Here is a 16,881-nt window from a genome sequence, read left to right as displayed (position 1 = left end):
AGATAAGAGCTTAATTTTTCTCTCTTTCACCACAACATTACAATTATTTCCATGGTGTTGTATCAATATAAGAAATTGAGAGTTAAATCTCATTATTTCAACTGAATTGTATTCCTTATTTGTAAGACAACCATATTTCTGAGACTACTGTTGTGTGCAGCAAATGCACATAGGACCATATAATCAACATCTAATTAGGCCCACTTCATGTTATATTTGCTTAATTGTAACTTTCTTACAGCTATAATTTTTTCCTTTAGCCATTATGGCAGTTGAATTTTAATTACATTACCAACAAAAAGCTCATTAACATCACGTAATTGGCAGTGTTTCCAAAAAAACCTGAACTAATTGAGTATTTTCTGAAGAGTTCCCATCAAAGTATAATTTAACCATTACAAACAGCTTGGCAACTACATTTGCATAAAGATGTATCTAAGGAATGTTCTCATGTGTGGAAAATCAGATTTGATATTGCCATTAACAAACGAAGGAAGCTGTTACATAGCAAATCACTTCCACATTTTAATTATTTTGGCCAGACCCCATGTTTTTGTCAAGAAAGTCAAATGAAACCCCTTGCTTTTCCACAAAGAAGCAGCAACTGGTCTCTCACTGAGAGTTCTGAAGCAGCTTACTTTGTAACAAAGCAAGACAATCTGTTTTAGGTTATTTTGCACTCTCAACAGCTAATAGCAGAGGTTGGGTCAGAAAGACCATGGTTCTTATGCAGAAGACTAATTCAGAATTTTTTAAACACATGACCAAGGAATTGTTTAATCTACAATGGATCTCTTGCCAATTATCTTGTTAATATTCTTATATTATGACAGGACTGATTTAATTACTAATGAAAAGAATACAAGTATTGCAATCATTATTAGCTTCCATCATTTTTAAAGACTTCCTAAAATAGTTGCACTAGAAACAAAGCAAAGAAAGCACAATCCTTTGATCCTTCCCCTCTAGTATGGGATGAATGACACTGAGATCAATTTGAATGCTGAGGTGATGATTAGAAATTAAAAACAGGTCAATATGGCTCACATTCTTTGAATACAGGAGAAAAACCCACTGATATATGATAGTTATCATAAGTGTCCTTGCTTTCATGCTTAAACATGAGCACTAAAAGTTTTGCAGAATCAAGGTTTCAAATAAGAGTTGAATAAAATATGAACACATTCAATACTTTCAATAAGCACCCAAACTTCAGTGTTAAATATTGTGTGTTCCTATCTCTTCTTGGATTCTTTACAAAAAGTTGGAAATAAATTTTGAGAAACTGGTTCTTGGATGCTAATTAGGTATTTGCACTGCTTCCTTTGCCCCTTCCCATTTTACAGTTCTAGTTAACAAATGCAATCATATTAATCTGACAGTGTGCATTTGCAATGAACAACCTTTCTTGGACTGCAGAATATAATTTAAGCAAGTTTAAGCAAGTTTAAGCAATAGATGCACAAGACGCTTTACAGTCTGATTTTATTTTTTCTGTCAAACAGGTATCAAATATGTCAAAACATTTGTTACCATAACTTTTGCTAATATACAATATCAAAAGTGGATGTAAACATCAAGTTTAAAATGTCAAAGTTCCTGTGATCAATTCACCCGAACACTATACAACTTGGCACTGCTGTCTTCTCATTCTCCCAAAGATGTCTCAGATGCCTTAGCATGCTCTGAGTATCCTAGTTATTCTGACAAAGAAAAACATTGTTTGAGGAAGTGGGTCATATGTGTGTAGAGATGTTTGCTGGAAAGGCCTGGAATTCCATGGTTTTGATCAGTATACCACTGAAAGAAAAAGCAAAACCAAAACATAAACCCCTTATATTTTCAATTCTGCAAGAGTTACACAATACAAAAAATGTATTTTATTGTTACACATAAGAAAGTGGATGGCTCAAGAAAAACTAGGAGCCTGATAATTTTTTTTCATCAGTCCCTAATATATTCTTATTCTTGCTGAAAAAAAAGGTTTCTAAGCCTTCTGTTACTTAAGAGTAAGCATTACTGCCTCAGTATTTACAGGCCAGTTGTTTCAAGTCAGGCAAAAGAGCCTTAAGATGCTGTTAGGGAGGAAATCCCCTTGACCTGCTGCATGGCCTGGGTAATATGGGTAAGAGTCTTGCTTAGGAATAAGTACTGAGCTCTAAGCAACAAAATTTCAGCTAAATGTTGTTTGAGTTCTATTCAAAACATCCTGCATTACACCAGAGCCATGAAACTTGTAAGTGACAATCTGGAAATAAAACACACATATGAATTATGCTAACGCAGAAATATCTGCCATTCCCCTGAACCAGAATGACTACAACTGCATACAGTATTCCAGATACTTAAGATACAACCCAGATTTGCTAAAGATCAGCAAAGGAGGCAGAAAATGTGTAATACATAAAAGGGCCTATTAACCCCTGTTATCCCTTTTTGGGGAGTTCATGGCCCTGTGAAACCAGACTCGGGCAGAAGACCAGTATGTTTGATAGCAAGCACACTTTGGTTATTAGCCCTGAGAGAAATTATTTGGAAACAGAGGTTAGCATATACATCAGATCTACATTTCCCCTGTTTAGTTCTCCTTTATATCCTGCAACCTCTTGCCTATGTGTTTCTCTTTCTGTCTGTGCCTGCTATCCCATGCAAGTTCTTCAGAGAACTTTTTTTTTTTGCTGATTCTGAATATATATTTGGATATCTTACACCCTTTTTGTTTCTTTCATTTCTTGCCTGTTGTGGGCAAGTCCAATTCAAGATTGAATCTATCACAACTAGTGACAATTCAGGCCCAGAACTCAGCTCTTTCACCTTCCTCTTTTAGCTGGAATCAAAAACATATATAAGGAGGCTGAATTCTTATTCTTCCTGGCTCATTTTAAAAGCCTCCAAGTTTTTCTTGACAAGAGGAAAATCCTGCTAGCATGCAAAGGGCAAGGGAAAAAAAAAAGAGCAGACAAATAATTTGGGGAAGAAATTGAGAAATTGTTTATGAAGAATAACAAATGCACTAGCAATTGCCAAATTTTGAAGCATGTTCAGTTCAACAGGGTAGTTAAAAACACTGCCAAATGTCAGATAAGCTTATTGATAAAGTTATGAACCACTTTTCAAAATGAAAAATAGTCTATTATTTACCATTGCCTGGAAATCCACCTGTGCATTAACCAAAGCTTTTGCAATTTGTGCTGAGTTCTGAAAATGTACATTATCTAAAAAGAAAAAAAAAAAAAAAGATTGTTGAAACGTGTTAATACCACAAAGCATAAAGTTAGAGTGCATTTAGCTGTGTCCACTAATTATCAAGTGATACAGTTGACACTACTAAGAATGAGTAAGCATCTTATGATAGGTCATATGGAAATCTACCAAAGATCTAAGACCTGACCCAATCAAAGATAGATGCTTAATGTTTTTCAAACAAAGTGATTCTGGCTCTGTGTTTGTTCTGCCATTTGCAAACCTCACCATCTGCTGTTCCATGGATGAGAAGATACTCTACATTTTGGAAATTCTTTGCTCTTGCCATCACAGTTGAATTCTGTTGAGAGGAAAAAAGAACAGTTCAGCAACTTCAATTTTAACTACTTATTCATAGTGCTGAAAGGCTTTCATTACCTAGTAGAAAAACAATCACACAGTTGAACTGACATGACAGCAGTGACTTCACATCAATCTGAGATTACAATAGAAGCCATGGCTGTATATGTATGTGTGTGTGTATCTATCTATCTATCTATCTATCTATCTATCTATCTATCTATCTATATCAGAGGGATCTGAACAATTTAAATCAAAGACCCAAAGCTAGTTGTCTGAGGTTCAACAAGGCAAAGTGCCATGTCCTGCTCTTGGGTCACAACCACCCCTATTCAGCACTAGGGGCCATGTGGAAGGGTGCCTGGAAAGCTCTCTCTGGTAGAAAAGGACCTGTGGGAATTGGTTGAAAACAGCTGAACATGAGCCGGTGCATCCCCCAGGTGGCCAAGACGGCCAGAGCCATTCTGGCATGTACCAAAAGTAGTGTGGCTAGCAGGACCAGAGAAGTGATCACCTCCCTTACTGGGCACTGGTGAGGCCACACCTCGAATCCTGTGCTCAGTTTTGGGCCCAAGAAGGACAGAGGTGCTGGAGTGTATCCTGAGAAGGGCAATGAAGCTGGTGAGGGTTTGAAGAGTGAGTCCTCTGAGGAATGGCTGAGGGTGTTCAGCCTGGCGAAGAGGAGGCTCAGAGGGACCTTAACATTCTCCATGACTCCTTGAAGATATGTTTTGGCCAGCTGGGGCTTGGCCTCTTGTCCCAGGCAACAATCAACCAGACAAGAAGATGGCCTCAAATTATGCCAGAGGAGGTTTAGACTGGATATGAGGAAAATTTTCTTCATGGAAGGGGTTATCAGACATTGGAACAGGCCTGACAATCACTCAGGGCAGTGATTGAGTCACCATATGGGAAGGTATTTAAAAGACATGTAGATGTGGCACTTGGGGGACATGGTTTAGTGATGCACTTGGCAGTGTAAGGTTAATGGCTGGACCTGATGATCTCAGAAGTCTTTGACAAACTAAATTATTCTGTGCATCTGTGATCTGTGACTTTGGCTTCAGGACACGAATACCTATAAATAAATACTGGTTTTTTCTTATATCATTTGCATGTGTTCTGAAAAGCACCAGCAGAAGAAAAAATACTAATCTGCACCATATTGATGAGATCTGTCCATAGAAGGTCCCTGTGCAAGCTTGGCTTGCAGCAGGTTGCTTTTTGTGCTATCACAAATGTCTCTACACTATCAGGAACAGATTTGATATTTAGTGTCTTTTCTAAGGGCCAATTCATACAAAGAACACCACTAGTCATGTCATTCCCAGAATGCTCTAGTTCCTGACTACCCAGACAGCTCCACCAGGGCTGTTTGGTATTGAGCATTTCTGTTCTTCAGGTTAGGATGGAAATACGTACTGAGAATACAGTCCAAATCTTTAACAGGAGTGTTTCCACTAAGTTCTTTGGATGCTAATCCAGGCCTCTCTGTATCCGGAGCTGGTGTGTGTGCTGCTAAGGAAACCACAGACTTCCTACCAATGTGAAGAGAAGAATGGCAACCTGTACTGGGTAGGGAAAGCTGCTCTGATCATTTAGTATCCTTATGATCTTATTATCAGAGAGCAAAATTTGGATGAAGCAGTTTGCATATCTCAGCTAACAGTACCAACCAAAACCTTATTAACATCAACATTTTAATCCCTCTCACTTCAGTTCTTTTCTAGGCTAATGGTTTGCACTGGAAGAACAGTCTGACTTGTCCAAGTAAGAGAATAAGGACTTCCATTTAGCATTTTTGGGATTTATAAATACAAACCTACAATTCATTATGGAGATAAGAATTTCATGGCAGTAGCTTTGCTACAAAAGGACTGTACCATGAGAGCTGGTGGGCCACTTTCTTTCTTCACAGTTCCACTCATCCATAGAAGTGTGATTCAAATTTAAGGCAAATTGGCACAGAAACAGAATTCTCACCTTATAGTGCTCAAGATTATCGGACTTTATAGGAAGACCCATAAATCGTTCTGTGTAGATCGATGCTGAAATTAAAGAAGAAAAAAGCTATAGATAAAGAAAGTGCAGCTATTTTGTGGCTTCAGGGACACATAGGAAATTAAATGATGTTTAACTGTGTCATAACACACCAAATTTACACATATTTTAAAATCAGCTATGAATGCTAGTTATTTACTGTTCTCCAAACCATCTTTGCAGAAATAGTGGTTTTATACTTATCTAGGTTTTGGGGATAAAGGTAATTAATTGATGCGGCTTTATGATGTTGGGTTGAGCTCCAGAAGCCAGTTGAATAAGGCAATGAGCCAATAAAGGCGCATGGTGGAAAGATGACACAGACTAATTCTGTTATTGTAAAAAGAGGAGTTGAGGATTGTATGTGTATTAACAGTAAATATGGATATGCATGTTGTCATTTTCCTATTGAATGTAAATATGCAACAACTAGAGGGAGCAGGAAAGGATGCAGACATGAACTGAAAAAGTGGCCCATTGTTTTGCAGGTCTCTGTTCAATTCCTTTTTCTAACTACAACAAAGACTGGTAACAGATTTGACAAAATAAATGTGAATAACTAAACAGTATCCATCACCAAGAAATCAGTTGAAACATCTCTCTTTGAGCTGCCTTGGTATTTGTACTTTAACTAGGAGCTGTTATGAAAATTTATGGAAAACTGACACAGCAGCTGCCACTACCAGAAGATGACTTTCTTTATGACCTTGCCTTGAAAGAGGAACTGACACATATTGAGCAGTCAAGCTGCAGTATTACAAGGACTTTATTTATTTAAGGAAGTCAGGGCTTTCTGACAAAGAAGAGCTGTCATCTTTCCCTCTCAAAAGACAGGTGATGGCCACTGTAATCATTAAAGAATTGGGATTGTCTATCTTGTCCAGTTTGATACACTGTATTAGAAAAAAAATGTTAAAAATAGAAATGATAATCCTCCCAGGATTATACTCTTGTTTCCATCGTTTATTATGTATCATTTACATGTACTACCTCTGAGAGCTAAAGACATGTACTATGTCTCCCAGATAAGCCAAGCAAGGCTTCTGAAGATAATTTGTAATATAAGTACCAAAAAAATTTAAGTAGTCTATCTTTTATAAAAATTCTTTATCATTTCATGAAAACAGAAAATGTGCAATATTTGTTGTCAACACAGTGTCAAACAACCATATTGGGCTTAAGTTTTCAATAAAATAGACTCTTTCTGAATGGCTGACATTTCTACAGTATTCTGAGCCAATTTTTCCACCCTCTTCTACCAGTATAGCTACAACAAGTCCACAGAGGTCAGCAGAATTGCATTATAATGACTAAGTGGAAGATTCAGCTTGTCAATTATTGAGGAAGGAAAAGCAGATGAATTTAAATAAATTTTAATTAAACAGTCACAGATATAATACTTTTAACTATACATTGTCCCTGAATGGAATCTTCCTTTACATCTTATAACTGTTCAGCTCTGACTCAAAATGGAGGGGGGGTGGGACAGCTTCTGACAAAAGATTATGGTCCAGAATCTCATCTGTGCCTTTAAAAGAGGGTTGGACACAATTTAGAAGCTCTAGGTGCCAGTACATCCTGTGACATACTGATACTACTCAGAAACTCAAGGATGTAACATCCTGTAGTTTTTCCCCCAACACAGTTCACCCTAATGTTAATCTGTTTGCCAAAACTTATTACTCATTTCCTTTTGTTTCCTTCCTTCCTTAGTGGAGGTACATTTGCCTGTTTGGATTTTATAGTGTGCTTTCAGCAAGATTCTTTAATTACCACCTGAAATTCAGCTGATTGTAATGGTGCAGGTCTAATCTGCTTGAACTTAAAAACTTCATTTGAATTGTGATGCTGGGACAAATTTTTATAACCCATCTTTTATTAAGGGACTCTTGCGAAAGCAGTGCTTTATGCCTGCATTCTGGAAATAATTTTGTGATCATGAGTAAAAATGTCTTTAAAAAATCTTGATGCCAGTGAAAACATGAAGACTATGCTTCCTGTGTCATACAAATATTTTCCCCTTTGTTTGCAAAACACCATAAATACAAGGAATGTCTGTGCTAGCAGTCAGGGAAGGAATCTTTCCCATTTAACCAAAAATTTTTCTCATAACCAAGACTTCTTAGAAAACGACCATATGCTAAGTAAATGTGTTCAAAGTGCTACATTTTACTCATTGAAAATATTCATGCCATGATTTTTTTTTTTACACTAAGGTTCCTTAACACCATGCCAAAAGCTTAACAGGTCGGCAAGTATGACTATGTGCCTGCTTTATTCACACAGGAAGGCCTTGGGAATATACACCCAGTGCTGTTTCCTCTCAACAGTTTGGAGCCTAATTCCATAAACATAAATAAGAATATGTATTGTAACACAACAATATAGGTGTGGCTGAGAAACATTTAGAGGGAAAAGTATTTAATTAAAAAAATATTATATTGAACACAATAGTTCTTCTCTTTTTCCACTGCTTTTTGCAAACAACTTTGCAGTCATCAGAAATACTGATTCCTGATACAGGTCATCTGTGGTTTCAGAAGTTGAAATGTACTATGATTCTGTTGCTGGCAGATAAATCAGTTCAGCTGTTTCTGAATTCAGTGATAATGCTTTAATAGGACTTTAAGGCAGATCACTCTTTAACAGCAGTTTATTGAGAGGGCTTTATGCACTTACTGTTATAGAAGTGCATATGGAATTACCCAGACATACTTTCTTTGTGACAAAATCAGTTCCAAACTGCCAGTTGCACTCAGTTATTTTCAGCAAGAAAAACATTAAATTTAAGGTCTTAAAAGTTTTAAATCTAGGTAATTTGAATGTCTTTATGTTTCAAATTGCCAGTCTCCTGCAATGATTTAATTTAAGAAGTCATTAAATGCTACATCTTGCTTTCCAAGTCAGTATTTATGACAAGTTTCCATACCGTAATATTCCCAGCTGGAAACAGGAGCCACAGCCACTCCGCATTTAAATACTCCACTGCCAGATCCAAGTGCCAGAGAAGTTACATAGCCACCATAGGACTAGGAGGAAATCACAGACAGTTTAAAATTACTGGTGAAGTATCATTCTGTTTTCTGAGTCAAACTCATATAAACTAATTCCAAATTAACTAATTTGCTTTGCACACATGGAGGACAACGTAACAAAAGGTTGAGAGTTTTTTGAAATTAATTTATTGATATCAAATGGATCTGATGTAATTTCTTGTCAGAGAGATTAGACAAATCTATCAAATAATTTCTTCTTTTGCTGCTTTTTCAAAGTTTATCACTGCTTTCATTACCACTTACAGTCACAAAGAAATTGAATTTCATAGCGTCCTTCATGGCAATCTAATGCAACCTATAGCTCAAAACAGGGCTAACTTCAGATGGAAATGATACTGATTGCAGTCTCATCCATAGTACCCATCCTCTCCATCTGCTTCAACAGTGATCAGTGTTTTCATTTTTTTATTCCTAAAACCAAACAGAAACTTTCCTTCTAGCAGCTTGTTTTCAGTGCCTCTCATCCTTTCAAGGTGCACCTCCAAGAAGAGTTAGAGGTTTTTCCCCCTCCCTTAACAAACTACCTAGGTTTTGCTAAAGATTAGCATATTGAACTCAGTCATCAGTACTAATATACCCATCTAGTTCAGGAGCAATTCCTCCCTATTGCCTGCCACTGTCCCAGTATTTTCTGGCCTGATTCTTCAAACGGGGACCCAGAGAGGAAGAATAAGTTCACAGCCATAAGAAGGGCAAAGCAGTAAGTAAGCTGGATATAACAGATCTGTGAAACTGAATGGGGCTAGTTGCTGAGACAGGAAAATAACGTAAATAAAAAGCCTTTGGTTTGGCTCTCCACAGGATGTGGAACTGACGTTGGAAAAACTCATATAAGGTCTTCGCAAAATAATGGGTTTCTGTTTACTTTTGAATGGAGGAAGGGATAAAAATATGGTGTGTCATGAAAAATTCTGAAGATTACTTCAGTAGCATAGGAAAGACTAAGGGAAATAAGCAGAATTATTAATTTTTTTTTTTTTGGTACAGAAGTTAAGTTAGTCCATCCTCTTGACTTTCCAGCTTGAAATGACAGTGAGGGATATAGTAGTAGAAACAGTAATTAGTAGAATTTTTCCAACTCATCTGATCTGCTCATTTGATCTGATTCCAAAAAATCAGTCCACAAGACCAAAAAGTAAGGGATTAGGATTGGGCAGATAAATATATTTACTGTAACAGGCCAAGAGAGAGAGTTCACAATCCAAATTACTTTAGTAGTTATTTAAGAGCTTTTGCCATCTTGAAGAGTTTGTTGAGTCTGAAAGCACAAGTTCATGCATACTCATCAATCTGCAGCCTATAAATACGGAAACACCTTTCAATTCTTTTCAAAGCTTACAGACCAGCAAATGGTATAATAAATTGGAAATAAATTGGAAAAAAAGGCTGATAGGTTTGGCAGTAGTGCCTTTATTTTAATATTATATCCATTATTGGAATACAATGTGTCCAAGCTCTTAGTTGGTTCTGGAAACACTGTGGTGAAATAAAATATGATGTGATTTAAAAAAGAAAATATTTTCTTGAGACCTTAAATTACCTAATGTCACTTTAGAATTATTCACTTCTAAGCATTTGTATCATTTAATTTCACTGTATGACACCCATTTTATTCTGGTGTGACAATAGTAACTGTACCAAAGTAACTTAAATACTGGTTGGTAGAAGCTTCATAGAAAGATTTTAGCAACTCTGCTCATGTGCTGTCTAAGATGAGGCAATATATCTGGCTATTAAAGGTTCTAGGAGCATTACAAAGAGAAATACATGAAAAAAGCAAAGACGAAAAACAGACTGGCTAATGATTTGGAATGGCTTCCATACTGCCCAATTTTTCCACGTCTTGATGAAGTTGTAAACCCCTCAGATCCAGATTCATCCCTGATAACCATTGCAAAGCCAGCCAAATACACAGTGATTCAGGATGATGCAGGGGTCACATTTTCTGATGAGAGATAGTCACAGGACTTTTCTCACTATTTTAAACTCAGATCAGAAAGGACAGTACTTGAATTTTGACAGTAAGTCTCTAAGTTAAAAGTTAAGCCATTTAAAATGTCTTAATTTGGCTTAACTTCCAGTCCAAACATGTATTAGACATGAGCTTTTCAAAATTCCCTCTTGAGCTGCCAAAGATTCATTTCTGGGGGCTTGAATTGTTGCAATTGCATGTATGTAAGTACCAGCAGGAACCATCCCCTTTGGCAATACCATCATGCATTTGCAGAAGAAATTTTATATATACTTAAGACAGAACCTGGAATAATAATAAAAAAAAATATTATACCGCAGGATTATTTAAAGATAGATATAAAAACTCCAATCACTTACCCAGCCCCATATTGCTATTCGTTTCTCATCAATAAAGCCCATTTCTATAAATTTTCTGTGGAAAATAAAATCACAGAAATATATGCATTATTATCAAAAATAACTAGTACAATAACAAATTAGCAAAAAATAGTTTTTCTTGCACTTTTTTCCACACATCCCACCAATTTGAGCAAACTGACAATCAACATAGCATGCCTGATTTCTACAAAGCATCAACTATTCAATCAATAGGTGTTGAAAGGGAAGACGAAGAACTTTTCCTGAAAGAATAAAAAATACTGAAATCAATACTTTCATAATAACAAGTTTTATTCCACTGGATGAGGATCATTTTCATTGCTTTAGTGCTAAAGGTGCTGGATTACCATTAACATTCAGCCTTTATCGTGCAAGATACCCAACATACTGATGTCACAGTGAGGTAATACTTTGATTTCTCAACAGGAACAGTATCGACTTCTGAAGAGATTAGGGATTCCCTAATCTATAAAATAAAAAATAAGCTTTTTTATTATGTGCCTGAAAAGTGAAAAGCTCTTATGGCTATTTTAATAAAAAATAATAATGAAGGAATCATCTACTAATGCTCCAAGTCAGTAATAAGCTTGAAATGTATAAAAGGTGCAGAACTTCTTATGCTCTTACGAGTCAAAGAGAACCATAAATATTAGGTCTCCTACAAATATCCTGCATCTTTCCAAAGATGCAATAGCAAAAGCAAAGAAAAGAGGATGAGGCAAAAGACCACAAAGGGTAGAAAGTGACAGATAAACACAATAAGTTCAGTTACACATCAGGACACATAGTATTTACTTATATATTATTACATAGTTATATATTTCCTTATATATTTCCTTATATAGTTATTATATTTATTACTTATATATTTACTTACATTACTTATATATTTACTTATATAGTTATTTACTAGGACAAGCCCAAGTGATTGATAACACCCAAAATGTGGGATACTATCTGGGTGGGACAGAGTTAGAAAAGCCAAAAAATTATTCAGTTTTGTTATATTACTGTCTTAATCCCTGGGGCTCCACCTACAGTAAAAGCCCCTCCAAGAACTTCCCACTCGAATATAGAGGCTCTTTAAAAATCATGCATCTTAATCCATGTGTTAGATCAGGAAGATGGAATGCACTACATTTAACTGAATAAAAAATTAGTCTAGGTGCTGACAGAAAACTGGGAAGTGTGAAGTCTGAGGTCATTTTTTCATGGCCTGTCTCAGCAGATTTTGCAACTGCAGAATCAGTTTAGGTTCCCTCTGATATTCTGTATCTGAGTGATGATTCAGAATAATATAGAAGCATTCTTCTGATATTTTGAAGTACGCCACTCCTTCTAAAAGTTTCAAGATAGAAAACAAAATAATAGAATAATAGAAAAACTTAATATGATATACAGCTATTCTGTTTCATTTGTCACTGAAAAGGACAATGGCACATTTATATTAATAATATTGAGGAGGATATGAATTATCACAAAGCAGAAAGAGGAAGGAAGAGATATCCTTCTCACACACTTTTAAGTACAGGCAGCGCTCTCAAACAAGCAGAGAGAGCTGTGAAAACCTGGATTGCTACATCCAATTTTTAGCTAAGATACTCGAGTATCTTCCTCGAGTCTGGAGGAAATAGGGTATTTACTGTTGCACCTGGAAATCTATCCATCAGTCTATTTCTGGTCTCTCTGAAATCTATCCAATCTATCTCTGATGGGCCAAATTCCACACCAAAGGCTAGGCTAAACTCCTGCCTTGCAGTCATCTCTGTGGGGTTCAAACACTTCTTCAAATGCTTACTTTAGCAGTGTTACTGCATCTGTAAAACTAACAAGACAACCTTTCTTTGCAATCCTCATCTTTCACTTTCTCTCAAAATCTCTGCATAGGGAATCAGTTTCCCTTAGAACACTTCAAAGTGTTTTCATGCAAAGGAGCAGCTGTTGGGGAACACTTATCAGGGGACCTCAGGCACTTTCTGTTCTTAACTATCCTACAACAGCACAAAATGCAAGTTTGTGACTAACTGACCTGTAGAACTTTTGTGTCAGTTTCAGTTTCGCTACAAACTTCTCATTAACCTTTAACTAATCAGTGAGGTAAATCCCTATGGATCTCTGGCTAATCTCTATGGTCACCGAGGTAGACTTGCCCTATAGGAAATAACTTCAGAAAAATTGATAATTGGCTTAACTTTCACCATTGACAATTGTATTTCTTTAGGTTTAGGATTGAAGCCTCTCATGAGTCTCTTATGCAATGTAAGTGGTGAGGTCCAAATGTGGACTTAGTGATATATGGACTTAATATACCAGACAAAACCTCATTGACATCAAGCAAACACTAATATTTTATTTTTACAAGTGTTTTTGTCTAATATCCTGGAGACCTCAGGTCTTCAGAAGGCTGAGAATTCTTTGTATTTCTTTCACCTTACTACTTAGTGTGCAAATACAACAGCTATACAGGGAGATAATCTACTTACTTAACTGCTGAGATTTGGTCCTCAACTTCATAGACTCCAAGTCTTCGATATACTGCATGCAAAATCTTGTCACCTTGATAAGCTGTCCCTCTGCCATCTACCAGAGCAACAATAATTCCCTCTTTGCTTGCAAGATAGGTTATCCAGCTAATGCTAAAGGTTTCCTTTACATTCTGACTGCAAGGTCCTCCATATCTGAGGAAGAAAATTCACACATTTTTCACTCATACCTACAAAATTATAACTGGTTATTGGACACTGGACTATAGCTATCGGCACTGATAACATTTCCTCCACATGTATTTTGCTAAATGACTGTGGTTCAGAGGGCCCAGTAGACAAACAGTTCTGCTACTATTTTCAATTAGTGATGAAATTTTGCTCTCTAAAATCCATTTTAATCATTTAGGTCTTATCCTTAAGAGAAATAATTAGTTTCAGCTCAGACTAAGTGGTGCAATATCAGCTGCTTGTCCTAAGGGGAATCCTTGGAAAAGCCATCTCTCAAAGATTCAATTCTTTGGTCTCTTCAAATTCCTTAGGAGTAACATCCCTTTTTGGTGCTTTTCTGCTTTTTTTCATTTGATTTCCACATGCAGTCAGTAATGCCAAAAAAAAGCAAGATTAAGAAATACAGCTCCTTACACTTTTTGGCTATCCCCAGACCTTATTTGTTTCAGTAGGGAATATCATGTGCTGTTGGAATTGTGGGCAGAACACACCCCGCATTGCTGAGCAAACAGAGACACTCCTCATGAGAATGGCTTAATGCAAATTACAAATTTGACCTCAAGGACAGGACTCCTCTACTCTAACCTTCAAACATACTTAGCATTCTTGGACCTTTGGATCATCACTGGTTAATAAAAAATGATGTAATTGTTTATTACACCCACTCAGCTCTCATTTTTGCATATTTTTTTTCTTTTTTCACCACTGCAATTTTTATTGCTTTTCTGCCTGCAATAAATTCTGTCAAGTGCTCTTAACAAGCAAGTCCACATGGCTTAATTTTCTTTTCATCTTAAAAAATGAAACAGGCTCTTGTATTTTTTCATATTAGCAAAGCTGAAATCAATACTTTCAGACTGCCTCATGACAAAGAGAAGAAGCAACAGAGCTAAGATCTACAAGGAGTAACCCACATGATTTTAGCCTTTCTCTTTCTCTGAGAAAGTAATCTTTACCATGCTAAGATTAACATTAAAATCCTTATCAATCTTCATTGGGATGCATTTCTATTCCAGAAATACATTGAAAAAACTTCAACAAATGAAACAGAACCAAGTAGTTTTGCTATATAAAATGTTGCAAATGTCCCAGGTTTTGTTAAATTAGAAAAAGTATGTTTTCTAACAAATAACAAGATTCAAAGAAAGGAAGAGTTACATACACCTGAATAAGAAGAGGGTACTTCTTGGATCTATCAAACTGTGGAGGTAGAAGCATTTTGTACCACAAAGCTAGAAAAGACAAATTAAAATTAGACTCTTAATGATTGAAATGATTCCTTTAGGCATAATCCAGAGTCTGGTGTAACAGTATATGAACATGAATCAGCACATTGTACACAATGCACAAACTGTGCATTACAGAACTGATGCAATTAACTGTTTATATTGAGCTGTGGAAGAACAGCTTTGAAGAAACCCACATTAATTTAGCTATGCTAAATTATTACTTCACAAAAATCTAGATTCTCAGTTTTTCCAGGTGCCTAGAAAAGCATAACCATTTTAAGATTATCAGATATTACTTTTGGACACTTTACACTGATTTATAACCATGGGATACTGTTGGTAAGTAACTACTGAAAAGAACAGTGCAAGCAAGTCAATATAATGCACAATACAGGAACAGCAGTTTACATTTCCCATTTTATTACCACCATATTATATTGTTTTTACACAATATTTAAACACTTTATCAATAGTATTAAAGATTTAAAAATGTGCATTGTGAAACAAATGTATTTTAACTACTATTTTACTGAGAGATACCCTGAGGCATAGACAAATCAGCTGTTATTAAACAGGGCAGAAACAGGCCTCTTCTTCCCAATTTGACAGGCCAACAACTTTGTTCTACAGAAAGACAATATTTACTGTAGCAAAATTAAGGCAAAATATTATAATGATAAGAATAAGAAGTACAATAAAGATGGGTAGTTCTTACTTATACCATCCACTTCAAGCTTATTAATTTCTTCTTTTGGCAGTCTGATATCTTGCAAAGCAGACTGCAATTCCCAATTGTCTTCCAATACTCTGAGCTCTAAGTAAAAGAAATCCCTGAATTATTAACTATATTTATTGTTAATTTCTCTTCAGTAATTAAGATTCCTTTACTTTGTGTTATTAGAACAGAAAGGAAATCTGTGAATTTTACAAGCAGAGTAATGAAATCCACACAGACACTTCTAATTGGGCTTGATCACATAGCTAAATGAAAGAAAAGCACTGGCATTGCAGTGCACAAACACTCGTTAGATTTTTATAGGATGTACATTTTGCAATGCAAATCATTTCACATGTTGCCTCTGAGTGTTAGAGTCCCGCATGTTAAGAGGAAACAGCTTTCTCCTGCAGATCCCTCATCCCAGTTTTGTAAAATGGGGGAGCTAGAAATGCAAAATTCATGGCACTGTGTAAAACACAGTCCTATATCTCCTGTATCTCCTCTCTTGCTTATCAGACTAATGTCAGTTTAACCTCCGAGACCCTCAGTGTGGTCAAGCACACGGTACTCAGGGAGTATCTTGTTTCTGGGTAATGCAGGAAATTCAATTTCTCAAGGGGTTATGGCAAAGCTGCATTTAACCACTGTACAGTACATTCCTACACAAAGACAGCAGACTTACCATTCCACTGTCCTTACTACTGCTCACTTAGTAAACCTTTTTTCTTTTGTTTTTTTTTTTAATCTAAAGAGTACTAACATTTATCGTTTTACTTGCTTTAGACTAAATTCAGTTACATTATTTAAAAGTTACTGTTTAAAATTTAATTAACTTACAGGATAGATTGCAGAACTGTATATTATTAATCCATTGGTTCTTGTTTATTTATGTGTTTTCCCATGAGTAGTGAAGGATGAAGAATATTGGAAACATAATGGAAATCTGTGACTTTTAGCTTCACTTTCAGAATGAAAGAACCTTTTAAAACTACAGGAGATTTTTCTTTTTTCCTTTACCTTTCCCTTCTCCTTATTTCTGGAAATGTTCAAAAAAGTACAAGAAGTATTCTCTCAACATATATTGAGCTAGGTAGTGCTTAGGACATGCCAGAAATATAATACTGGAATTCATTCTTTCAAAGTACTCTTGACAAGTTTTGCAGATTCAAGTGGGTTTTTTTATGGCTGAAAGATCATCCTGCTTTTGGATGCTCATGCAAACTCAGCTG

The 16,881-nt window shown here is 36.0% G+C and overlaps 1 protein-coding gene across 3 annotated transcripts in view; it reads right to left on the bottom strand.

The window, feature by feature from the left end:
* Positions 1-1,468: 1,468 nt before the first annotated feature.
* FAP (fibroblast activation protein alpha) overlaps positions 1,469-16,881 on the bottom strand; it is a 37,608-nt gene continuing 22,195 nt past the window's right edge. For all 3 annotated transcript variants that reach the window (XM_053947408.1, XM_053947407.1, XM_053947409.1), the window contains 9 exons: positions 15,650-15,748; positions 14,868-14,937; positions 13,475-13,669; positions 10,971-11,025; positions 8,513-8,612; positions 5,527-5,591; positions 3,472-3,544; positions 3,142-3,215; positions 1,469-1,800 (listed from right to left, as the gene is read on the bottom strand). In XM_053947408.1, the coding sequence (XP_053803383.1) occupies positions 1,699-1,800; positions 3,142-3,215; positions 3,472-3,544; positions 5,527-5,591; positions 8,513-8,612; positions 10,971-11,025; positions 13,475-13,669; positions 14,868-14,937; positions 15,650-15,748 (833 nt within the window). In that variant the 3' untranslated portion in view covers positions 1,469-1,698. The remainder of the gene's footprint in view (positions 1,801-3,141; positions 3,216-3,471; positions 3,545-5,526; positions 5,592-8,512; positions 8,613-10,970; positions 11,026-13,474; positions 13,670-14,867; positions 14,938-15,649; positions 15,749-16,881) is intronic.

Source organism: Vidua chalybeata, chromosome 7 (genome assembly GCF_026979565.1).
Source record: "Vidua chalybeata isolate OUT-0048 chromosome 7, bVidCha1 merged haplotype, whole genome shotgun sequence".
Classification (NCBI taxonomy): domain Eukaryota; kingdom Metazoa; phylum Chordata; class Aves; order Passeriformes; family Viduidae; genus Vidua; species Vidua chalybeata.
The sequence above is the reverse complement of the archived record's forward strand: the minus strand, read 5'-3'. Positions and strand labels throughout refer to the sequence as shown.